General features: G+C 43.2%; 1 protein-coding gene across 1 annotated transcript in view; it reads right to left on the bottom strand.

Annotated features, from left to right (window-relative positions):
• nrp1a (neuropilin 1a) overlaps positions 1–27,432 on the bottom strand; it is a gene marked incomplete at its 5' end in the record, with an annotated part of 118,995 nt that overhangs the window by 62,199 nt on the left and 29,364 nt on the right. The window contains one exon of the mRNA XM_080855536.1: positions 17,457–17,612. Coding sequence (XP_080711662.1) covers positions 17,457–17,612 — 156 coding nt within the window. The remainder of the gene's footprint in view (positions 1–17,456; positions 17,613–27,432) is intronic.

Genomic DNA, 27,432 nt, shown 5'->3' with positions numbered 1-27,432 from the left:
ACCAAGTAATACACTAGTTTTACAGACACCTTGTATTTTAGTTTGTCTGGGCCCTACTATCATACATTGCCCTGATGGTACAGAGAGGATATAACTTGTCGGCCTACTTGCATTGACTTTCACATGGAGTGTCTTTAATTATTACTGCAAGGTCATGAATGTGAACTCTGTTTGGGTTTTATTGAGTAGCTCTGATAAGCACAAGTGTTCTCCTTAAACAAGGTGAAGCAAAGTTTGAATATCATTAAGAAAGAGGGCCTGACAAGCTATAGGAAATGTCTTAACAAAGGACCAAGAACAGTAAAATGAGAGTTGGTTTTATTTTGGCGATTCTAATGCAAAAACAAACAGAATTGAATGGAAGAGAAGAAAGACTGAGAATGAATGGGTAGGAAATAATTCAAAATGTGAGAAAGCCATTTGCAAGAGACACATTTGCAATGACATTCAGTCAAGCATGGAGGTGGCATTAATATGCATAACCTAGCAAGAAAATATTGAGACTTCCTCAAGGGAGGGAGGAGGAGACTGATGATATCTGAATTAGTAATGAGACACATAGGAGTCTTGTTTTGTCTGTTTGTGTGTTCCCTTATTTGAGTCTGTGTCTGTGGCTTAGATCTTCCTCTTAGTGTCTGATCTGTAGCATGGCCAATTACCAACCCAAAAAGCCTAGTCAGACAATCTATTCCTGTGCAGAATTCTATCACTTAATTGCCTTATTTTGTCACACCGTAATGATGCAACACAAAAGGCAGGAAATGGGCTTGGGTTTCTTAGGTTACTATAGGTGCAATAGAAATGGGAAGTCAGAGGTGAAGAGAGTAGGAGTACTGGATTGGATAAAAAGATCCCTGCCCACATAATGCAGCTTCTACTGGATCTTGAAGGAGGACAGAACTTTTGGGGGAATCTGACTGACTGACCAATCAGTTAAAACAAAAACACCCTTTCTGTTTCTCTGGAAGTTCCCCTGGTGGCTGTTCTCTGCTCTGCCAGTAAATAAGCGCGCACAACACACACAAACACACACACACACATTCGGATCTGTGGTTTTCTGCTGCATGTCAAGTGACTGATGCTGGACTCTGCACTGCATGATGATGAGTTAAATCAGTTGTTTTAGTCGTAGGTGTTTCAATTACTGAATATCACAGCTTTGGCTGCCCATTGTGAAGCCCATTTCCACATGGAATAGGATTTCATCTTGGGAAGCAGCCCTTGAGAACAGATTGAATGGAAAGAATAGCCTTTGGGAGAGTGAACTGACAGGATCAACTGAACAGAATCTGGCAGAATTCCATCAGAAAAACAAGTGGAATTGTAAAACAAAATAAATTCAGTAATACATTTTGCAACACACCCAGATAAAGTGAAAAGGTATCGCCCCAACTCACTCTTTAGGCTTTCTGCACTGAGCAGTATTGATATTCAGTAACCTCCACTTGAACCTTAGTAAGCAGTAAGGTGACCATTTGAACAGGAAGTCCTCCTGAAATCTCATACACTAATCTGCCTCTAGGCACGATCAAAACTGACCGAGGAAACGGACACCTTCCTTTCTTCTCTTCAATACCCACATCCTTCTGACTGTTGTTCAGTCAATAATTATCTCAACAGGTGGCAGGGCTAGCTAACTTCCACCCCCCTCCCCCCACACCTACGTCAAGAGGAGGGTTAAAGTCCCAGTACAGTGAACCCTCAGCAGAGATCCCAAAGCCCCCTGTCTCACTCATTAAGACACAGGAAACCAGTCTACAATGTGAGCTGCTGCTCAGACAGAGTAGATTGGCTGATATGACAAGAAGGTCTCACTGTGCAAGATGAGATGCTAAACCTTTTGTGCTTGAGGACCTTTAGCACATTTATGTGAGAGGACGTTCAATCTTTGTATGTGTGTGTGTGTATTTTGGGAAAGTTTCTGGTGTGACAAACAATGTTTTTTATTTTCATTTTCTTTTTTAACATAGCAATCGAGTAATGCAGCAAGTTACTAGCTCTCATTGTAATGTAAGACATCTCTGACATGTTCAGCTGAAGGAACACTTAGTATGGCGGGCCTTCCTTTGGCGTCAACCTTGTTGTTTTGTCCATCTCTGTCAAAATCCACCTGTGCAATTCTGACAGTTCAGAAAACAAGGAGAAACGGTAAACAAAGTGCTACCAACCAAAAACAAGGAAGTCATTCACTCCAACTCACTGTGGTGTCAAGACAGAGCCTGTCCCTTTGAGATACAAGCCTGTCCAAGAAGATACATAAAGATGGACAGGGGCTGAGTCACAGCCTCGACACTGAGGTGAGCTGAACATTAACGTTAACATGTAGGTTTTCAGAAGTGGCCCATCACTCACACATGCTGAGAGAGCAAATACTCTTCTCCAGCAGAGACATGTTCTCTAAGGAGGGGCCAAAAGTGAGTACACAAAGAGAGACAGAAAAATAGAGAAAGAGCAGCACTAGAATAGAAATAAAGAAACAGAAATATCCAAATTCAGAGAGAGAACGCCTGTGTGCGTGGGAGGTAAAATGACAAAGATTGTTAGGAGAGGAAGCCATGGAAAAAAAGAGAAAGGGAGCCACTTGGCGCTGGCTGAGGAGTAAATGAGATCCAAAGCTTAATGCGTGTGGTAAGGACAGAGGCCATGCGCCCTGTGAGTTCACAGAGAGCCCACAGGAGCTCAGGCCCAGGCAGACAGCCCCGTAACCCTATGACTGGCTGCCAGTTGCACTCTCACGCTCATCCTCTTGCAGCACCTCACGCTGCAGGCCTTGGACCTGAGACAAGAGCGACAACATGCCGCAGACTCCCATGTCATATTTTACGGCTAATTATGAGTCGTTTGACGAGAGGGAGTTTGCCTCACAAAGGCCGAAAGGATTAGGAGGAGCCTTGCTGTGTGGTTCAAACAGAAAGCATATGGTGGGAGGAAATCTGTACAAGGTCCGGGCAGGCACTTAAGTGAGCTTTTCTCAACAGCGAGGCAAACATCAGAGAGAGAAAAAAAATTAAGAATGAAATGGAATAAAATTTCACTTTTTTCACATTCTCTCTTAAGTACATCAGAATGTAGTAATAGCTCAGTAATTAGAGAACATAAAGGGGGGAAAGACTATGACTGTATGTGGAGACAAAGATGGGCTTTTATGCTCCATGTCTGACATCATCATTGTCACTGACCTCTTTTGACCCCATTTGTTGAAGTCATACTCTGGAAATGAGGTAATATCTTTTCATTGAGTGTATCTCTCCAGGATTGTGTTTGAAGGTGTGTGTGTTGTGTTGTAGGAAGGGTGTCAAACAAGTCTGTTTGCTCTTAAAGCTCCTCACAGGTTATCTGCTCAACAAACACTCTGCAATCAGCTTCATGTCATGTCAAGTCATGACATGTGAGACATGTACTCTTTGGAAATGACATTCCACACTCATGGCTCATGAAGAGCGATTTGTAAGACGTGGACATAATTCCTGTCAGTTCCATTCCGGAGAGGGCAGCCAAGAGAGGATACTTTGTCTTTTTCTTTCATCATTTGAGTAGATGCCATGCCTTGACCCACACAAACATGCCCCTTATCGATTTCACTTTGTTTGCTAGATGACAATGACGCATGGGATGGCCGTTATCATTTTGGTAAAAAAAGAAAACAAAAGACAAAGCATCATAATGTATGTCAGATACAGGCTAGGATCGGGCGCTGACAACCAAGATGGATGCTTTAATGGAGAATGAGGAGAAGGATCAAGACCCATTATAAATTAAGCAGCTTCAGGGAGCTGAAGAATAAGAGAAAACACAAATCCAAAAGATTTGCTTAGAAGATTGGCTAGAAAAACATCCAATACCTCTTATAATTAGGATTTCTGTTGATTAAGAGACCAACAACAAATTGGTATAAAGGATCAAGGAAGGTTTGTAGATCACTTTACCTATCAATAATTAGACTATGTGCTGTGCAGTATTGAAGTCTTTTTGCCAAAATATTTGCCCCCTTTGTAATTGCAATGACAGACCATAAAGAAACTACTATCATCACTTGACTTGAACCAAGTACAAAAGATTCCACTGGCTTTAATTTGATAGAACACCAGTTCAAAGTCAAATCCATCCTTGCCTTGTCTGTTTCTTGTTAATGCACATGGAGAGTTTCCTTAGATCTGAAGTTCTCTGGTCGTCTTGACCGTTGATAGGAATCATTGCCACTGGGTGTCATCACCACTGCCATTTAGACAGGAACCGAAGCTAGCTCAGAAGAGTCCTATCAGAATATGTGAACTTTTAAGCATTTAAAGTGTGCATTTCATTTGATATGTGTAGACGTCACTAAATATCTTATTAGACAGTTAAAAAGCAAGTGCCTGCCGCTACTCTAAGGGCTTAGTGAGATATTGATGTGAATAAATACGGAAAAAGATGAAAACAGGCGAAATGTGCTAACGAAGACTTAAAACATTCCTCGGGTCATTGCTATCTCCACTGTGGAGTCTGACATGAGTAAATCTGAGTGCCTCTAGGCCCTCTTCCTCTAGGTCCTCTTCCTCTTCATTATTTTTCTGGTACCACCCTAACACTCCTTCAAACCCCATAACCTTGCAGAGCTGTTCTTATCTATGGTTGGTCTTGAGGTGATATATAGTTGCCTGTGGGAGAAAGGAAGATTACGTCTCTCAAGCAAGTAGGAGTCTGACACACATGGAACTGCTGAAGAAGAGTGGAGAAAGGGGGTCAAATACTATACATACATGTTAAGATTACTACTAATAGTGTATCTTTGAAAACATGTTAATTTACATGCATAATCAGTATGTTTTACTTGTGTGTATGGCGCATGGACCAGGAAAGACAACAAGGCAGATATTACAAGGGCCAAAGTATGAAGCAATGTATGTTCAAGTCATTAAAAAACAGATCTGGAGTAATCTGAAGTTGTGAAGCTCTCTGAACTATTACACACTCCTCATGCAGCATATCCCTCCATGTGCTTCTGCACTCTCAGAGCAACAGGCTTGGAGTTCACTAATTATTTGTTAAAACGTCAACAATACGGCTGTCTAGATTTTAAAAAACTAATATATGGAGAGAAAAATAAATCTAGAGGCTGGAGTCAAATGGACCAATAACATGATGTGATAGGATAGGTGATATTAGGTAAATATTTGTTATACTTTTTGAATACTCTCTAGGGGAGTAAAAAAAAACAGTCTGAATGGTGGATAGAGGGGGCAGCATGTGTGGTAAGGTTCCACACGACGGGTTATTTAACAAATATCCAGATGGAGCAGAGGGAAGGATTTAAACCTCAAGTACGAATTTGGTCCCAATATATCATTGCTGTCATAAATTAAATTTGATTACAGTTAATGCAAGAAAAATGTAACCCTGCTGAATCAGGAAGAATTTCTTCAGCATGTTGTATGGGCTTTTCAGAACGCTTTTGTATTGTTCAACTGTGTATTTTTATCATTTCAATTTGGCACTTAAAGTCAATTAAAAGTGTGGATCATTACTGATATGTGTGTTTGCAAATCTGGTGTGAAATCCCCCCCACCACCACATATGTTGATGAAGTCATTCCTCATTTTAGCTTTTCTCTTCACATTTATCAAGATTAATCTCTCTACTCTAACAGTTTACACTAAATTTACATATGCTGACATGTTTAGAGTGGATTGCCTAAATCCACTCCAAACTGTCAGTAGCACATTTCAGAGTGGCTGACAGAGGCACATTAAAAAGAAATCAAAGGCATTAAACTTCCACAGGCGCTGTGATATATTGCCCATGTTAAATTCACAGTGCCAATGCAAACTGACTCAATTTGACTGCTCTGAGTGCACAGTATTTCTATGCTCCTGGGAGTGAGCTAGCATATGTGATTTGATTGAATGCAGTCACATGTCTTTCTCTCTATCTCTCTGTAGCGCAGGGGGAGAGCAGTGTCCCCACCCGGGTCTACAGGGTGTCTCACACACTAGTGCTTCACCCATCTCTGGGGTCCCTCACACAGTGGTCAACATACCCGGGGGTCCCTCACACAGGGGTCAACCGACCTGGGGGTCCCTCATACAGTTCACATACTGGGCACACCTCCGATAACACACAGCATGCCATCCCACCACGGTAACCAAAGATGAATGTGTTGAGAGTCTTTTTTAGGATAGGCACAAAAAGGCTCCGTGGTTTGAAATGTATTTGCCCTCCACCAGCGGCAAAAAAGGAGAAAACATAAACAAAAAGACTGGTCAAATAAATTGAAACAAAAAGATTTTTACAAAACAACTGTATAAGTCTTGTTCTCACAAAAGAAGATCTCACCACGGAAGCCCCCTAACAAATGCGACGGCAACTCTTTTAGCTGAACCACACACCATTATAAGGCCACAGCACAGGGGTGATATCACTCTTCAGGAGGAATTTTAATTAGTTTCAAGTTAAAATGGTACCAATAGTAATTCTGTTACAGTCATGGCTACAAAACAATGTTAACAACGGGATACATTTCACATTCTCCATTGAAAACATTCTGGATTATTAAATGTCCTGAGAGAACCTGCCCTAACCATATATTCGTCCGAGGCGCAAGCGCTCCTAAGAAGACAAGAAAGACATAATGGCGGCAAGCTACTCTGTCAACATTGTTCGTTAAACAAACAGGGTATGGACACCAAGTCATTCTTTTACATATGCTATATGCAAAGACAACTTAACAGTCATTTGACTGAATGACATTTGTGCAATAAAAAAGAGATTTTAAACAACGGTAAATTAATGAACATGAAGTAAAATGTTTGCCGTGGTTTTAGCCATACATGTGAACCCATATGCTTCTACACACGCCAGCCAAGATAAAACAGTATAGATTTGTATGAAGGGGTGTACAATAAGGGATATAGGAGTCACTGTTGGAGGTTAAAAGTACTGCAAAAGTCTGTTGCGTCCGCAATTAGGGTGCGGTGAAGACATTGCCTATGAAATGCAGCATCACACACACACGCGCACACACATACACACTCTCTCACACACACACAAAAACATAGACACAGAGAGAGAGACTATGTGTATTCGTATCATTGAAAAGTAAGGATGGAAGGGTATGTGTATGACTGAGCTTTTACACTCACTTGTATGAGTGTGTCAGTTGTGAGGGTGTAGAAAAAAAGCCGTAGCGTTTGTGTGCATTAGTAAGCTCCCTGACTGCCGCCTGCGATAAGTGAGCTGACAGCATGGGGACGTCTGGCCAGAGCACTAACCTGACTACTGTGATAAGCTGCTGGGTTTAGTTTTGAGAGCGGTGGGGGTCCGTCAGCAACACTGAAGATAAGGGGAGAGGCAGCGAATGCAACAGATGGAAAGAGGGGCAGAAAAGAGAGAGTTGAAAGAAAGAAAGTATGCAAATTCTATCAATGATTTAAAGTGAAAATCCAGACAACGAGGAACAATATTGCAAGGCCATCAGTTGTAGGCCTCTGCATATTGAGATGGCAGCCTGTTATCTCCTGCCTTTATTAAAACCACTATTTCAATACTTGCTTTCCCTTATTGGATTCTCATCTTTGTTCTTGGGAACTAAAAAAACATACATAATAATCGGATATCTTATTCCATTTAAATGCCACAGAGCAATAATGATTTGGTACGGCAAACAGATTTTAAATCAAGCTTTCTCTGTTCTTATATAAACTGCCTTATGTGGTGGTGGTTCTGTTGTGAAATATGGCTAAAATCAAATAGATGTTATCAACATTTCTTTATTATGTTTCTGGAATTTGGGGAGAGGATTCTAGATACTTCAGGAGGGAGGCTGGAATGCACCGTAGATTATTTATCTGGAGGAGACCAAAGGGTATCTTTAGACTATAAAGCTATCAACCACTTCAGTAAATAACAAAACTCCAATATACAGTGGTACACAAAAGGACTGTTCCTTGTTTCACTTGAAGGCTTACTCTGTCTAACACACACTCTCTCACACACACACACACACACACACACACACACACACACACACACACACACACACACAATGGTCATGGTGCGTCTTTTCACTGCAATCATATCAGTGTGTCTAAGGTTTCATCACTGAACTATATAATACATCTCAAAGCAGTGCTTACCGGAGGGTTACATCAGCGTTCATTTACGCTTTCGGTAAGACATTTTCATTTCAGCACAGCAGTGTTGATCATTACACAGAACATGGCCATCGGTCCACAGTCGGCAGTCTGGGACGCATTCCACATAACTTAATTTATTACAGACTCCAATAGACTCGCCTGAATCCTTGATAGGAGACTTCTGTTATTAAGAGTTTAAAAAGAAGGTAGCTCCCTGTCAAAGCATGAGTCAGATTTGAAAGGTTAAAAATAGATTAAAGTGAAGATAAAGGTACTCTTGTCCACATCAAGGTCCTTGAGATAAAAGTGACCTCACCCAACTCCCATCCTTGTTTGGGGCCAGCCAGACTGAGTCATTAACTGATCCAGGGCCAGTGTTTTTCCACAATGCGCTCATCCCTTCCCACTACTCTGTCTTATCTCAGCTGGGGGCTTTGATGGCCTAACTCATTGCTTCTGTAAGGCCAGACAGCAGCAAGGACTTAGACGCTATCTCTGTCTCCTGTAAACATGCCCCAGCACGCTCACCACTGACACCAAACGGTAATGTGTTAATGGTTAACAGAACACAGAGACATGACCCCAGGTCACAATTAGCTTGGGCCTTCAGTGAGGCATGCCTCGAACCTCTCACAGAGAGCTGACACACACATATCACTCGCAAACAAGGACACACCCCCCCCCCCACACATGTGCAAACATCACTCAACAACATACACACTACAGACATTTCTAATTACACAAATACCCAATGAACATGAAGGAAGGATAAGTTGGGCACACATGCAAATGCCTACCAGAAAAGGTTCTAATTGACAGTCATATCACACACACTGTCACATTCACTTCGTATTCACTGGAAAAGTCACACAGTCGTGTTTGCATAATAAGAGATAATCACATCACCATTACACACACACACATACATCATTCACATACATATTAAACACACACACACACACACATCATTCGAATACATATTAAACACACACACACTTCAAACATAGAGGCACTCCTCTGGTTCATTGTTTCCAAAGGGTGTGTTTGAGGGGTCCGTGTTCATCTAACTACTGAAGCACTCAGAAGGAGGAGGTGAGGGGTCCGTGTTCATTTAACTACTGAAGCACTCAGAAGGAGGAGGTGAGGGGTCCGTGTTCATCTAACTACTGAAGCCCCTTACGCTACGGCTACACCAGACGCGGAAATTCTGCCGTGCGGAAATAGAACGTTCACCAAGCGGATATTTTATTGAACCGGCTACACCGGACGTGTTAAAAATGAAACCAATATCGGTTTTGCTGTCTTTGTTGACTTCTTTTATCAATCAAAGTTCTTCCATATCCCTTCATATGGGTCAGAGTTACATGGTTAAGTATGAAGTCTACAGAAACCCGTTATTCAAACAAGATTCATGTAACGTTTAATTTATGGCAGACTTGGTTACCAAGCAGACATCAACGGACATAAACCATTTGAAACTTGCCGTGCCTGCAGTGACTAGACGGAAGGCACTTGCTTTAGGCTACTTCTAATCCTCCAGAGAACAAAAACGTTTTTCCTTTGATTGTATACTAAACTATTATCAATCAATAATATCCATAACGTATTAAATGTATTCATAATTAGCTCATAAACATGAAGTGCGATTTTGTCTCGTGTGGTGTACAGTTGAGACACCCATTTAAACCCATTGATGGTGACTGACCAAGCATTAGCCTACAAATACATTCAACTTTCTTTTAAAAGACGACTGGACAAAATAAAGCACAAGCATAAATCCATACAGGCTACAAAACATGGCTAGCCAACAGTCACACACATTCATATAGGTACATACACACACTGCATGCCTTTTTAATTTAAATTAATTTTGTACTATGGTAGCATAGGCTATATCACAATCAAGTTGTACCAACTGTACCCGATCTCCCACCTTGCTTATTTAGACCCCAAGATAAAACATTGTTATAATTTTCATATTTGAAAAGACACCCATTAATAGGACAGGTCTAATGTGTCTCAACTGTACCCCGCTGGCCACCTCACGCTTTTCGCTAGATTATGCAATGACCCTGCAGGCCAGGGCATGATAGCATGGAATATGTAGATTTATAGTGCACAGTTTAACGTTTGCAATGATGTAAGTTGCGTTTGTTGATGAGGTAAGGTTAATAACATATTCATTGTAGAAGGGACACGATAAAATCAATATCTTAGGTAGGCTAGTTTAAAAAAAAATTGCCGATATCTCCGACGTTATATGCAGGTGCAAACTAAAAATCACGTTTTATGATTGCTGCGCATGCAGGTTATTGTATCACAGACATCCCAAGTTAGTGTATCACAGACATCCCAACCTACAAAAAGTCATTTCAGGGAGGTATTCCATTTCAGGGAGGCCTACATATTTCTGTTGTGGTCCCTAAAAGTTATACAAGCATAATATCATTCTATAGGCTATAGCCCTATAAAGTTCTTTGTTAATTATGTTTAAATATGTAGGTTACTTATACTAGGCTATTTATTATATGCTGCTAAAACTATCCTATTTATGTTAACTGCTTTTATTTGAGGCACACACGCACACTGCCTCACGCACAGTTTCTAGATCCCTCTCCCTATCTGTTGTGCGCTCGCTACACATATTTCAACGCGGTTTGGAGCACGTCTGTCTGTGTTGTTTGCTCACTTTAGATTCCGGGAGATTTTAAGTAATTTGCGGGCATCAGGGAGTCGTTATCAATATGCGGGAGACTCCCGGAACTTAATGGAGACTTGGGATGTCTGGTATCAACTGTAGCCTACACATGTCTCAACTGTACTCAGTCAGGCCTACAAACTAACTAGTTAGCCTACAAATGAAATAGTTAGGGTTTTCACCTCCGACTTCAAAGATATGGCTGGCTAAGTAGGTTTGCTATTGCCTATAGCTTATTAACCTCCCTGTGGTCGTAAAGCTGTCCTCGTTTTTCAAGTATATTCATTAATATAAAGTAATTCATTCTTGAACACTGACAACTATCTTACTTGCTATATATCTACTTACACTGTCTAGGCCTACCTATATCTATCTTCAATCAGAAAAGTAACGTTAAAAATGCTCTTGAGGGCTTTGGAAATAATCGGAGTTGGCCTTCCTTCATTATTCACAGCAAAATATATAATGATTTTCATTACATTTCATTGATTTATTACCATACTATATGTTAAAAGGCCCACGCAAACCTCGCGGAAAATAATAAAAATAGAAACCAGTCTATTTCTTAATTTTCCGCGCGTAAATGTCGGCGCGGTACATTCCGTTTCAGCGTCCGGTGTAGCCACTCTCATTGCTTTCAACGGTTTCGAATTCTGCTGCGTTCACACCGCGTCCGCAAAGCAAAATTTCCGCGTCTGGTGTAGCCACGGCCTTAGAAGGAGGAGGTGAGGGGTCTGTCTTCATCTAACTACTGAAGCCCCTTAGAAGGAGGAGGTGAGGGGTCCGTGTTCATCTAACTACTGAAACCCTTAGAAGGAGGAGGTGAGGGGTCCGTGTTCATCTAACTACTGAAGCACTCAGAAGGAGGAGGTGAGGGGTCTGTGTTCATCTAACTACTGAAACCCTTAGAAGGAGGAGATGAGGGGTCCGTGTTCATCTAACTACTGAAGCACTCAGAAGGAGGAGGTGAGGGGTCCGTGTTCATCTAACTACTAAAGCACTCAGAAGGAGGAGGTGAGGGGTCTGTCTTCATCTAACTACTGAAGCCCTCAGAAGGAGGAGGTGAGGGGTCTGTGTTCATCTAACTACTGAAGCCCTTAGAAGGAGGAGGTGAGGGGTCCGTGTTCATCTAACTACTGAAGCACTCAGAAGGAGGAGGTGACTGGGCCTGAGGGTTTTTATTATGAACTGTATTTCAGCAGGCCTGTCTCCCACAACCCACAGGGCTGTCACAGAAACAAAGACAAAAACACGCTCACCCAATCTGGGGAGAGAGAGAGAGAGAGAGAGAGACCTCTTCTCTAGTAAACCTTCTGACTCTTATCTGGGGGGGGAGATAGAGAGAGAGAGAGACCTCTTCTCTAGTAAACCTTCTGACTCTTATCTGGGGGGGGGGAGAGAGAGAGAGAGAGAGGGAGAGAGAGAGAGAGACCTCTTCTCTAGTAAACCTTCTGACTCTTATCTGGGGGGGGGAGAGAGAGAGAGAGAGAGGGAGAGAGAGAGAGAGACCTCTTCTCTAGTAAACCTTCTGACTCTTATCTGGGGGGGGGAGAGAGAGAGAGAGAGGGAGAGAGAGAGAGAGAGAGAGCTCTCCTCTAGGGAACCTTCCCACGACAATGCTGGCATTTGTCTAACCTCCCACTGGCTGAAAAACAAGATTAATCAGTGCTCATGTGTGTGCTAATGACTGTGAGGAAGAGTTACCAAATAGGTGTGTGTGTGTGTGGGGGGGGGGGGGAAATGACGGAAGAAAGAGTTGCCAAATAGGAAGAGGAGAGAGAGTCTGAGAAGGAATAGAGAAAGAGAGAGAGATGAAGAAAAAGTTTAGCATTCTCACATGACCCGGTCACACAAATGATGCCTCAACTGCCATTACGTACAGTACTAGTAACAACCACGTGTTACCTGTTTCCTGTTGTTTCGTGTGTGTGCATTTCAACACAAAGACACACATGCAGACATCCATATCACCCTCCACACACACACACACACACACACACACACACATACGTCATGAAGAGGAACCCTAGAACATCCAGCATGTGTCACTTGATCCATGACTCTCCTCTTATAGAAAATGCAAATGGTAAATGTGAGGTTGAATGGGAGCAAGAAGAAAACACACCTACACAGACACACACACACACACACACACACACACACACACACACACACACACACACACACACACACAACCACAAATACAGAATTAGAGGCCAATCTCAAATCTTAAAATGTATGCTATCAATTCTGTATTCAGAATCAGCCGCTTCAAACCATCCAAGTACATAAAGAAACAAACAATAACATAAACCCTGCTGTATTCGTGTCTCCTCTCCTCTCCTCTCCTCTCCTTAACTACACCTCCATTTCTCTCCTCATATCAGTTTGTTTGCGCCCTTGTAGTCAAAGCTCAGTGCATATTTTGATGAAGTAATTTCTTTCTGCGAGCACCCACACTGCACACCCCCCTGAGGTCTTCACCATATGCAAAATGAATTCAATTGGGCGAATCACTCCTCCTTGTCTCTGATGCAATGTTATTAAGAAACCCCTGGCTCCCCAAACACCACAGAGGAAGACACAGCTGCGCTGACCTCACCATGCACCCTGAGAAGAACCTCCCCCCCACCTGCTCTCACTGTCCTATCTCCTTTCTCCTTCCCCCTCTCTCCTCTCTCCTTCACCCTCTCCCCATTTCTCCTTCACCCTCTCTCCTTTCTCCTTCACCCTCTCTCCTTTCACCTTCACCCTCTCTCCTTTCTCCTTCACCCTCTCTCCTTTCTCCTTCACTCTCTCTCCTTTCTCCTTCACCCTCTCTCCTTTCTCCTTCACTCTCTCTCCTTTCTCCTTCACCCTCTCTCCTTTCTCCTTCACCCTCTCTCCTTTCTCCTTCACCCTCTCTCCTTTCTCCTTCAGCCTCTCCCCATCTCTCCTTCACCCTCTCCCCATCTCTCCTTCACCCTCTCTCCTTACTCCTTCACCCTCTCTCCTTACTCCTTCACCCTCTCTCCTTACTCCTTCACCCTCTCTCCTTTCTCCTTCACCCTCTCTCCTTTCTCCTTCACCCTCTCTCCTTTCTCCTTCAGCCTCTCCCCATCTCTCCTTCACCCTCTCTCCTTACTCCTTCCCCCTCTCTCCTTTCTCCTTCACCCTCTCTCCTTACTCCTTCCCCCTCTCTCCTTTCTCCTTCACCCTCTCTCCTTTCTCCTTCACTCTCTCTCCTTTCTCCTTCACCCTCTCTCCTTTCTCCTTCACCCTCTCTCCTTTCTCCTTCACCCTCTCCCCATTTCTCATTCACCCTCTCTCCTTTCTCATTCACCCTCTCCCCATTTCCAATCCACAACATCAACCAAAAGACTGAGAAACTCACCAGTCTTACTGTAACATCAGCATGGCTCCCGTACTCACTCACGCTCCCTGCTCTACTACAATGCCAAAGCTGCACCCTGATTCAATGATGAGTTGTAGGACATGTTTGGGATGTGGGGAGGATGAGTCTGGTCGAGGAGGTGTCAGATCCGACGAGGAGGGGTGAGGATGGTGGGGGAGGCCGGCAACACAGTTCTTTTTGCATGTGAATGTGATATGCTGCTCGGAATAGGACACGTATGCCCAACTCTCAAAATGGAGGTGCTCTGATAAAGGAACTCTCATAATCTGTCATCTCTCTCATGTCCTTCCTCCTCTCTTGCTTTTTTATCTCTCTCTCTCTCTGGCTGACTCTCTCTTTCTGTCTCTTGCTCTTCTCTCTATTTCTCTCTCTGGCTATCTCTCTCTGTCTCCTGCTCCTTTCTCTTTGGCTGTCTCTCTCTCTCTCTCTGTCTCCTGCTCTTCTCTCTCTTTCTCTCTGGCTGCCTCTGACTGTCTTTCTGTCTCTCTCAGACACAGATGAACATACTTAAGAGATTGTGAACTTATCTGCCTCGGTTCTTTTGTGTCCATCGCATGCTCCTCTCTTCAATTCTCCCTTCTCCATCTTTCCCTCAGTATATATCATTAATACCTGATATTGTAGATCTATCCAGACTGTCAGCTTTCTCAAGAGAGGGAGTCAGTGGTGATATTTCTTGAAGCTTCCTCTTTTTATCTTATTCAGTCTCTCCCATTTATTTTCTGCTCTTTCAATTTGTTTTTAAGACAAATGAAATGTGCTAAAAGCTAACTATGAATTCTTCAATGTAGCATTTCTTTGCCTCTTATTTCTGGCCCTCTGCCTTATTTTACAAGGCAGGGAGATAAACTTTCTAATGATTTTTTTCTCTCCCTCCGGAGGGCTTAGAATGCTGTGTCATTTGTCTTTGTTTTGCATTTTGTTGTTTCGCCTTTGCAGATTATTACAATTCTTTAATCACCACAGCTTTTTGCCTCCTGCCAATTCATAGTTAGCTGCTGTCGTTGTCTAATAAAACACAATTCAATTCAAATTATTGTCTTATTTACTCTAGAATGCCTGCTGAAAACCGATGAGCAAAGTTTTTTCCCCGGAACTTTTCATTTAGCTATTTATATAATTTGGTTCATTTAAAGAATGTTTTCCCAATCATTTCATACTTAACTACTCCTATGACATGTGCTTCAGGATAATATATGCAAGTACATAAGTATAAACACACACACAAGCACACACAAACACAGTGATAGAGAGAGAGAAAGAGAGAGAGAGAGAGAGAGAGAGAAATTGAGTTTTTTCCGCCTTTTTGAACGAGCAGTTATGCATCTGCAGTAGTTCTGGAAGTATTTAGCAGGAATCTGACACATGCCCAGACTCTTTCTCCTCCCACACACACACACACACACACACACACACACACACACACACACACACACACACACACACACACACACTCACACACACACACACAAACTCGCGCTCGCTCATTAAAATGCACCTGCCTCCACTCGAGGCCACTCTGCATTCTCCCCATTCCTGCTCCGTGGGGACCTTCTTTTGTCCTCCGCTTGTCACTCATGGCCTGTGCTTTCACACACACTGTGGGGGCCCTCTGCTCCCAAGCAGGAAGTGATGGAGGGGAACCCCAAACAGAGAGGGGCTGGCAGGAGGGGGGACAGGAGACCATGAACACTGACAAGAGGAAATGGGCTGCACTGCGCCAAGTGGAGCCAGATCAGGAACTTTGACTGCAGGTGGAAACCCCACGGCTGAGCAGGCTATGTGAGGTGGAACAGGGCAGAGAGCGCGTGGAGAGAGAGATGCATGTTTCAGCCATCCTGCTCCACCTGCTAGCTGGTTAGTTAGACACACAACGCTGTCTTTGGTTTTCAGAATGTCAATATCACTGCAGTTGTTTGGCTTCAAATTGCTTCGGAACCCCCCCCCCCCAAAAAAAAGGCAAGGTGAAGTGGGATCACCTATAGCTATTAGATACCCAGCTGTGTAAAAACATCAATTTTGGCCCCTTTTGTGAAGGCAAGGGTGTAATTTCCGCACACAGCATGACACCACCAACTGGCATAAAGTAAAACCTAAACAAAGCAGCAGCTGTAAGAGGGGACAGAATGCATGCAGCTCACAGAGAGGACATTGCTGGGGTCACACCTACATGTGTGTTATTATTAGAACGCCAAAGATCCCAACAGGATGCAGGAGATTGCATCCAAACGACCAGAGCTGAGGTTCTAAATTCCTATGGTTGACAAAAATAGATATTCATATCTCAGCAGGATCAAGACTGAAGACTAAATGTGTGCCTAGGCCTTAAGGGCAGTAACATACAGAAACACGTTTCCTTTCTATAAAAAGTTTTACAGGCATGAAGGTGTGACCGCCAGAAGAATGAAGCGAGAGTTAACATGAGTGTGAAGACAATGGAACCATGTGGAATGTAGATCATGCCAATGTACGTAGAATTATCTCTCAGGCATTTTTAAGATCAGTGACACCTCTCACTGAAACCATATCAGCTGAAACCCCACTCCCACCTCTGCACCCTCATACCACAGACACTCACTCAAACATTAACAAGCGTGAGAAATATTTTAAAACAGCGACGACTTCTAAAGGAAAAGAGCCATAAAAAGCGCCCTGAATATACTCAATACTACATGTTAATTTGCTCTGTTCCTTTTCTAGCAGCCGGCGCTCACAACATGTCCTCTCCACAGTGGTGATATTACACTCAAATGAAACAATTATTTCATATCTCTCCCTAGTGAATGACTCTCCTTGCATTGGTTAATTAGTCCTGTTCAGCAGGTATTAATGGCTGCTTTGTGTGCTTACTATCACAACGTTAGCGCAATAGCAGCTCTCCACTCACGAGGAGTTGTACGTTTTTGTATTGGTGTTATGGAGACAATTGGCCCTAATGGATGTGAAGAGCATTAACGTGTGAGATTTATTCATCTGTGCAGCCTGATAAGCGATGAGTCTGCTAGCAGCGGCTGGAGCGGGGGGATATGATTAGGTACATTCACAAAGAGAAGTGGAGCCAGAGGACTGGTGGAAACTGGTTGGAGCCGATGACAATGAGTTTTTTCATATGGTATGCATCTGTGGTGGTATGTGTAACAGCTGTGGAGGGACCTTGGTTAAAATGTAACCTGGAGGATTGAGATGTAACAGCTTTGGAGTGACCTTGGTTAAAATGTAACCTGAAGGATTGAGCTCTATGCCATGGAGGTACCTGTGGAAGTTCCACTGAAGATCTGCCACATGAAGTTGAACCAGAAGGAAGGTCTGTAGTCCAAAAGAGTGGCGCTGCTGCTGGTGCTAGTGCTGGTGCTGGTGCTGGTGCTGGTGCTGGTGCTGGTGCTGGAGCTGGTGCAGTCGCTGTGGGTGACTGGTGCGGTTATTATTACAAAGGGATCACATGAGGATGTTTTCACATGAAGGGCCATGAAAATCTTTGAAACAGAATGTCATTTGAACTCTTCACCGAATTATTTTCCTCATGGTTCATGGATTCTAAAAAGTCAATGCAAAATCATCATGCGATCATAATACATGTTTACTAAATGTAACTGTAAATAGCAACTAGAATGCGTTTCGTGAACGAACTGCGAGAGTGTGCTTGCTCTGTTGCGGCCATGACCGAGAGAACAAGTGCCTTGGAATTGGGGCAGGTGTCAGCTCTCCAGCTCTCCCTGCTGGATGAGCATGCACAAATGAGTATGCACAAATGAGTATGCATGAGTGAGTATGCATGAGTGAGTTTGCATGAGTGAGTAAACATGAGTGAGTATGCACGAGTGAGTATGCACGAGTGAGTATGCATGAGTGAGTATGCATGAGTGAGTATGCATGAGTGAGTATGCATGAGTGAGTAAACATGAGTGAGTATGCACGAGTGAGTAAACATGAGTGAGTATGCATGAGTGAGTATGCATGAGTGAGTAAACATGAGTGAGTACGCATGAGTGAGTACGCATGAGTGAGTAAACATGAGTGAGTATGTATGAGTAAGTATGCATGAGTAAGTATGCATGAGTGAGTATGCACGAGTGAGTATGCATGAGTGAGTATGCACGAGTGAGTAAACATGAGTGAGTACGCATGAGTGAGTACGCATGAGTGAGTAAACATGAGTGAGTATGCATGAGTAAGTATGCATGAGTAAGTATGCATGAGTGAGTATGCACGAGTGAGTATGCATGAGTGAGTATGCACGAGTGAGTAAACATGAGTGAGTATGCATGAGTGAGTAGAGCCCTGGTATGGAAGGTGTCTCTTAATATTCCTAGTTATACAGTTGAATGGAGAGGGACAGAGAGAGAAGAGGAACCGTGCGCAGGTGTCAGTGAGAGTTGTCAGTGAATCACAGGTGCAAGCCAGTTTAATGAGCCTATTATGATGTCATAATGCCTCAAAGTTCTGCCATGCAAGTCTATGGAGAAAAAAGGTGATGGAAAAAGAGGAATAAAAAAGGAGTGGCAAGGAGTACCGCCACGAAAAGTCATAGCATCTTGCACCGGATCGGGCCGGACGTTTTGGTGTTTGAACGACGTCTCTATCTCAATCGGGCGAGGAGTAGTTAGCTGCAAGATAAACTACTAGAATAAAAAAAATAGTAAAAAACGAAGAACAATAGTGTGCTTCCCTTCGGGCAAGCACACTAATGATAAGGCATCAGTTTTACTTCAAATAGAATGTCCAAAATAGACCTAATGAAGATTGACCTGTTTATTGTAAGACTCTTCACCCACAAACTTTCACCCACAAGTAGTTCTCTAACTTTTCTTGTTTTTCTTTCTGTAGTATTTGAGGAAATGCTTCATTTAAAAGAATAATGCATAGTGTTGACACAGTAATTCCACTGAAATGACAGATCATAGGCGAAATCCCATCAGACCATGTGAGGCATGAACAGACAGATGACTTCTCTTCTCTTGACAATTAGGCTATGTACTGTCAGCAGTGATTAAGTGTGTAATCACATTGGTCCGTCACTGGCTGTCCCCACCAGCACAAACAGCCTTTATTCAGTGTTCACTGTGTTCACTGTGCGCATGACACTAGTCATGAGGTCTGTGGTCATGCACCTTCCATGCCAGAGCAGAGACAAACACCTTGGCTGGGTTGGAGAAAGGAGAACAGGTGAGCAGAATCTATAGAATCGTACGTGGATGGGTTTGAAGTGGCTGGCAAGAAGACGGTGGTCATGGTGCCACAATGCAACTCAGATAAAGCAGACAGAGAAGCATGACCAACACCTGGTTATTAACATCACATGTAAACATGTCTATTTAACACCTACTGATCAACATCACATGTAAACATGTCTAGTTAATACATATTATTACACGGCTCTTCTTAATGCTGTAGAATGCTCCATTCACTTCAATGGGGCTTCCCAACGTTCTGCGGCCCGTTATTAACCGATAGCGGACCGTTGCTATGCAATAATGACCGCTGTCAAGGAAAGTGGGCTTTTTGCCTCTGATTCACATCTTTCGTAGCACTCCGCAAGTAGTCCGGTAACTTATCAATGGAGTTTCAGCGGACGGTTGAGCAGCTGTGTTCTAAAGAATGTTCAACTGTCTATGAAGTTCAACGTCTTTGGCGAACTATTTCTCTGCTTTTTAACACTACGTATAGTAACAAAAACAAATACATTGTAAAAAGACACACTGTGTTAAGTTATTTTTTTGTTTTGGCAAGTAGCCGTATAATAAGCTTCGTGTCGGGGTGCTGTTCGCCCTGTCGGGGCTTATTTTCCCGACAATGACCTGCGTTCTATACATTATCCCTTACATGATCAACATCACATGTTAACATGTCTACAGTACTTAACACCTAATGATCAACATCAAATGTAAACATGTCTACTTAACACCTTATGATCAACATCACATGTTAACATGTCTACGTAACACCTAATGATCAACATCACATGTTAACATGTCTACGTAACACAAATAATCAACATCACATATAGACATGTATACTTAACACCTAATGATCAACATCACATGTAAACATGTATACTTAACACTTAACACTTCTTATACTGAAAGAAGCAGGTTGAGAATACATCTAAGCTAAAAAAATTGGGTTTTCTGTGTATTTCTTGTGATTATAGGGCAAAAGTCTTGAAAGATCTTTTTAAAAGTGCCATAAATCTATTCTGTGATCTTATCCAAGAGCCAGGGCACTCTTGGCATTTCCAGAAAGTTTCTTGAGCCAAATGGGTGAAATTTTCAATTGGATGCTACTTCCCTGCAAGAGAGAGAGAGAGACAGACAGATAGACAGACACCCACATAGAGAGAGAGACAGATAGATAGACAGACACACACATAGAGAGAGTGACAGATAGATATCTCATCATTACTTATGTCTTTGACTTTCTAGTTTGGGGGCAGACTATTAATGATTCATCACAAGGCTATGATTCCATGCTTGTTACCAGTGATTGTACCCAGAGTCTTAGCAATGCTCTAGCGCACAGCATGGGCTTTAATGACTCCATCCTCTTTAAAGTTTCACAACCCAAGTTTTGTGTTAGCCTCAGCAAAAAGAGTGTGTTCTCACAGACACAAACACATCTGAAACACTGACAGAACTCTGTTGGAGCACTACAAAAGGCACTGAAACGGAGAGAGAAAGAGGAGAAGAGAGAAAGAGGAGAAGAGAGTGTGGCTGAGCAGGCTCTGTGGTATCCTCATTGTGCATCTCTATTGTGCTATCTGCTCTGATGCTATCACAGGGAACAAATGCAGACGTGGTTTTATTTCTGTGGCGCTCTTTCATCGGTGCCTAGACCTTATCTGAATGCAGAGAGCCAGAGGTGGAGAGAAAGGGAAGTGGGATGACATTCATCACAGTGGGCCTTTTCTTTTTTTCATGCGATAGAATAAGTGTTTGGAGCAGCGGGAGAACAAAGGCAAACGAGGAGCTGTTTTTGGAGCCTTTGAGCATATTTCACTGGAGTGTCTCTGCTGCGCTGGAGAGCAGGTGTGGCATGAGTATTACATACCTGTGTGAAGATGACAGAAAGAGCCTTGAGCTCGGGGCCGTCCTGGACAATCCTGCCAGGTTAACCATGATATGTATTTCATTTACTGCCATGTTGACCATGATATGTATGGCATAGTCTATTTGTTATGCAAAGAACACAAGTGTGCATTGCATGTGCAACTTGGCAGCTATCCATATGCATACGTTTAGTACATATTATAGTGTGATAAGTTGTTGTTGCTCTCTCAAGTTCATTATGTTCCCATTGTAGTTACACTTTGAAATACCACATTGCTACTGCTGCAAATAAAAATGACAGCTTATCTTTTGCACCATCTCCCCAAACTCTTAACACTCACACACTCACACACACACACACACACACACACTCACACACACACTCACACACACACTCAACTCTCACAACTCTAAACACACATGCATAACTGCACACTCATCTTGACCAACTTCAAACTTCCATGTCAAAACCGAACACTCCACTCAAAGCCATCACCCAAAAGCCCTTTACGTAATACACATACGCTACAAAATAGCTAAAACACACTGGTGAAGTCAATTCAAAACACAAGTGTAAAGATCTGTCACTGCAACAAACAATGGCTCTTATGGGTTTTCCCCAGAACAACCTCTGTATGTGATTAACAACATATAAAATACTGTAAACAGTAAAATAAACTGAAATTCAGTGAAAAAGTGAATGTAGTGTCAAATATGCAACTGATACATAAAGAACATAGAATACAGTAAAATCATTTCTGTGTATTTATCAATATAAACCAACGGGAAAAAAACAGTTTGTACATAGAGAAAGGTCTTTGTGGATCCATAGTCCCAGAACAACTGGCCTGGCCTATGGCCCTTTTATCCATCTTCTCCAAGGATCTGATTGGTGGGCCACCAATATGACTCTTTGTGGTCTCACCTGGGGAGTTGTTTGTCCAAGCTGAGATGTTGGAAAGCAGGGGATCAGTGTTTATAGTTTTGGGAAATGTGTTTGTCATTTGGTAGATGGCACCATGGTTTGGGATGTGTAGGTCATAGACCCAGTTGTAATGTGTAAGCGAAAAATGGCAATATGCCCACAGCAATGGTCATCTCTCTGTCACTTTCCAGCTACTCCAGTCCAGAGACACGCTGTAGAAATGAGAACAGGGAGGGGTCAGGAGATCATGGTTGACGTGCTGCATCAAGGGCTTTCACATTCTACTGTGACTTATAACCTGGTAGAGTATGATCATTTTGATTAAAAACGTTTTTCACATGTATCTCACACACACTTGTGTTGAGGGGGGCTTCAGAGAGGCCATAGCATGTTATCAGAGAGATCTGCAGACACCTCCTTATGTAAACCATCCATTCAACCATCTCCTTCTGAGTGAGTCACACCACCATGGCCTTTCACAAAGCTGGGGAACATCTTGTGTCATGTGAGCTTGCATGATTTATTATCAACATGCAGGGATAGAAATGTATCAACATCAACAGATCCCCCATCTGATGTTTCCCACTAATGTCAAGAAGAAAATGTCACATTGGTTACAAAATGATAAAAAAGACAAAAAAGGAAAATTGAGAAGGACTGAGACCAGGTCCATGGGCGAGAGAGCCGCCTGTGGAGTTTAATGAGACCAACACAAATAGGCCAAGTTCAAATCTGCTCATCTATAGGAGGAACAGGGGAAAGGTATTGATGTGCTTTATCAGACAACGGCAGCTAAACCCGCTAATGTACGCTGAAATGTCATCAGTCAGATCAACACTTCCATCTCCCAACACTGGAAGGTCTTCGCTTCGCAGGGGAGGAGGGGGGGTCGGGTTGGGGTGGTGGTGGAGGGAACATTGATCGTCATTGTGAGGATTGATGAGGTCATGTAGAGAGGCACATCCGATGCACAAACATTTTCTTTCTCTTCTCTCTGTCTGCCAGCCTGTCTGGTGCTCTCTCTCTTTCTCTCTTTCTCTTTCTTCCTCTCTCACTCCATTTAAATGCGGAAAATATGTTGATTATATATGAAGAATAAAACTGAAAGGCACAACCTGGAGAAACACTGTGAGCATGGCAACATCCATCTTAGAGTGTGTGTGTGTGTGTTGTTGTTGTTGTGTGTGTGCATGTGTGTCTGTGTGTGTGTGCATGTGTGTCTGTGTGTGTGTGTGTGTGACAGAGAGAGTGAGTGCGTGTCTTGCTAAGAATAAAAAATATAGAAAAAGAGTAATCTAAGAAGATACTAATCAGATACTAATCTTGTACTTGTCATTATGGCTATGGCAGCTCAACTGTACACCTGATTGTGTGCTTGAAAGTGGATGACCTGTGTCCTTTTCCTCTGGTCTGTGCCTGTGTGTGTGTGTGTGTGTGTGTGTGTGTGTGTGTGTGTTTGTGCGCGTGTGTGTGTGTGTGTGTGTGTGTGTGTGTGTGTGTGTGTGTGTGTGTTTGTGCGTGCGTGCGTGCGTGCGTGCGTGCGTGTGTGTGTGTGTGTGTGTTTTATACAGTTGTACTGTCTCACACAGGGACAGAAAGGGTGGGTGAAATAAGCCCACTCTAGAAGCACTCTAGTCAGGGACTGCCCAGAGCCTGAGGTCTGCTATTGATCAAGACAGAATCAAAACAAGCTTCAACATAATACCAGTTACTCTTTCCCTTGTGGTATTATGCTACATTGTAACACTATGAAGAACAGAACAGTGAAGCTGACAGGTGGAGCAACAGTCAGTAGCAGCATATTGACATTCTGAATGTACATGCTATCAGGTCAGAGGTTAGGGCTAGGCAAAATGTGATTAAAGAGTATAACCTTCTATATCTATCGATCTATCTATCTATCTTTCTTTCTTTCTATCTCTCTATCTTTCTATTCGTCTATCATGATGACAATAGGTCCACCCATGGCTATCCCCTAAAAGAGTGCCATGACAGAGTTCTTGCTCTTGGTATTCCCCTCTCCTCATCTCCCTTTGATGGTTGTCCTTCTGCGTCTCTTCATGTGGTGATTGAATCCCTCCAGTGCCCCAAACTGGTGTGTGGAGGGTGGGAGGGGGTGGACACAAAGACTAGCAATCAATACCTCCAGTCGTCTGTCCTTCTTTCTCTCGTTTCAGATCCATGCCCTTTTCACTCGCTCACTCTCTCTCTGTCACTGTTTCACCACCCATCCTCAGAACCTCAACCTCAGTACATCTCAAACTTCACCCATCTCTTTAGGCATCCTTCAATTCAACTCTCCCTCGCTCTTTCTCTCTCTCTTTTCTATCTCTCACTGCTCCCCTCTCTCTCTGCCGTTGTGTCTTTACCTCCCTCTCTCTTCACCCTTTACTCTATCTATCCTTCCGTACCTATCCTCTGTGGGCTGGGAATATACATTCTCACTGGTGCACCCCTTGACAAAGGAACTGAACTGAACCCAGATTTCCACTCATAGTATTAGAGGCCCTTTCATCTTCCGCTTGGGCTCCCCCCCCACAGATGTTAGGCATCCCATCATTTTAGTGGAGTAATTGTCAGCCATCAGACTGGTAAAAGAAGGACAGAAAGTGAGTGATGGAGTGAGTGAAAGAGAAAGGAAGGATGCTCTGACTTCACTGTTGTGTAATGATGTGGAAGTGGTTTAGATAGTTCTGAGGCTGTGGCACTAAACACTGGGCAATAGGAGGGAACCATCACTTCTTATTAAACACACATTCTCTCTCTCTCTCTCTCTCTCCCTCTCCCTCTCTCTCTCACACACATACACACACACACACACACACACACACACACACACACACACAAACACACACACACACACACACACACACACACATACACACAGACTCATTCACACACATGCGCTGCAAGATAAGTTACCACTCCATAGCTCTGCAAATGAGAAAAGAGTGATGGATGTGACTGGTATTTCATTTTGTTTGTGAGAGAGTGAGAGAGAGAGAGGGACAGAGAAATACACAGCCATTCACACACAAACAGACATACAGACATACAGACACACACACCCTCACACACACACACACAGACAGACACACACACACACACACACACATATACAAATACACATATACATACACACACACACACATAGACACAAAGGGAGGAAGAGAGAGGAGGGGGGTTCGAGAGAAAGAGAGACAGGCAGATATTTCTCTGATCATGAGGAGCTTTATAGCGCTGTGTTTCCTGCGGGGATTGCTGGGTAAATTGTGGCCTTTGAAAATTATGTGTGTCAAATCAAACCCTCCTCTGCATGCCTGCCGCCCTTCCTTCCTTCTCTCTTTCTCCGCCTCCACTCCCTCCATCCCTTTCTCTATCCATCAGAAAAATGATCTACTGTAAAAGTGTGTTTGGCAAAGTGTGAGCAGGGTGGGTCCTTTGATCACCCTCTCCAGTGGGATCCTAATAGGATGTGTTCAGGCAGCCAAATGAAGTGGCAACAGCATAGCGAAGGGCAACTACATCAAAGCACTATCACATTGTTCTAGGCCCTACTTCACTGTACCTCACACTGTCAAAAATATGCAAGTCATTTGGTGCATTGATGCAGCTTCCTTCCTAACGTGTTCATGAAAGCTGATCAACAACAAATGTATCTAACGGCACATTGTGACAAACAGTGGGACAAAAGTGCTGGTGCTTGGCAGTTCTTTTGCTCTCAGGATCCTTGAACTGTAAGAGACGCTGTTCAGAGGCTGCACCTGAGCAGTGATACATCAGAGCACTCCGTGGGATTAACGTAGACCAGTGCAACATCAAAGCAGGCCCATCGTGCCCCAACCAAACACGGAACAATAGAAACGAGCACGTCACGATCCTCTTCATGACCGATTGGTGGGCCTGAGTGTGGTGTGTTATTGCTTGACCTAGACTTTCTGAAGAAACAAAGGATGGAAATGAAATGAGAGTGATGAGTGAAGGAGAGAAAGAGAGAGAGAGTCAGGAGAGCGTGGGCCTCTTGATTTGAGATGCAGGTTGATGTGTGCCTGGGTACACGTCTGATTAAGGCCTAGGTCAAGGGGCTCTTTGAATGCTGTGAGAGGGCCTCCAAGGGGGTTTCCTTTCATCTGAACACAGCCAAGCACACAGTGCCACAGCACTCCCACACTCTCACTGGAGGTAAAGGGCACTCCTCAGCTCCCTCCATGCCCTCAGCCTGCTGATGCCACTGCTGGAGTGGAATGAGGGAAGGTGCTAGGAGGAGGGGTAGAGAGGAGCGTTTGCTCAAGAGTGTTCCTCATCAAAGGGTGCAGGGAACATGGAGATGAAGTTATCACCCTGAAGAAGAACTGGAGCAGGGGACTTGGTCCAGAGATCTCTGCTGTCATGTCTCTCTCTCTCTCTTTCTCTTTCTCTTTCTATCTCTCTCTCTCTCCCACTCTCACTCTCTCTCTCTCTCTCTCTCTCTCTCTCTCTCTCTCTGTGTGGTGCATGTGAGTTGATATGATGATGTCTCTATAAGTTCAAATATAGTCTAAGAACAGCAACAGGCAATATATTGAATGCAAGATTCCCTACTTCATAACATTAGGTTCATTTTCTGCTGGGAAAAGATAACCAACATAACAAGTTGAAATGAGGCATATCAACTGTATCGCCTATTCCTTTAAAGAGCAGTTCAGACTTAATGATTGTGTACTAATTAATGTGCATTTATTTATTCCTCCCAATTAATTTATTTCCAGCAAATGTGTTTTCTGCTTTCTGTCAAACGGAGCAAGGCTTTGATCAGTTTATAATTCCATGAAGATGAACCGAGAGGGGAGGGAGACGGCCATGCAACAAGCCCTACAAAGTCTTCAGATTTCTCTGGCCTGGATTTGATGATTTATTTCGCAACTGTCTCTAATACTGGCCTAATTGGCGGAGACGATGAATCGCTAATGAATGTGTGCACAGGGCGATTAAGGACACAAGGGCAGCAGCTTTCAACCTGTCAATTAACCGCCCAGGCATCAGCCCTGCTTCAAAAGCCATGGCAGTCAGCTGACATGGGTATTCATCTGCCAACACAAAGCAGCAAGACTCCAGCAGGCAATAGCCTTCATGTTTATGGACTACCATTACTGTTTGAGTGTTTGCTCTAATTAGAAAGAAGTAGAGAAGTAGATTGTTTTCTAAGTTTGCATGCCCAAGTACAATGACATACATGCAAATTTATGCCATTCATTTTTAAGTGACCTGAAATTTTAACATCG

The sequence above is a fragment of the Sprattus sprattus genome (genome assembly GCF_963457725.1).
Source record: "Sprattus sprattus genome assembly, chromosome: 17".
NCBI lineage: Eukaryota > Metazoa > Chordata > Actinopteri > Clupeiformes > Clupeidae > Sprattus > Sprattus sprattus.
The sequence above is the reverse complement of the archived record's forward strand: the minus strand, read 5'-3'. Positions and strand labels throughout refer to the sequence as shown.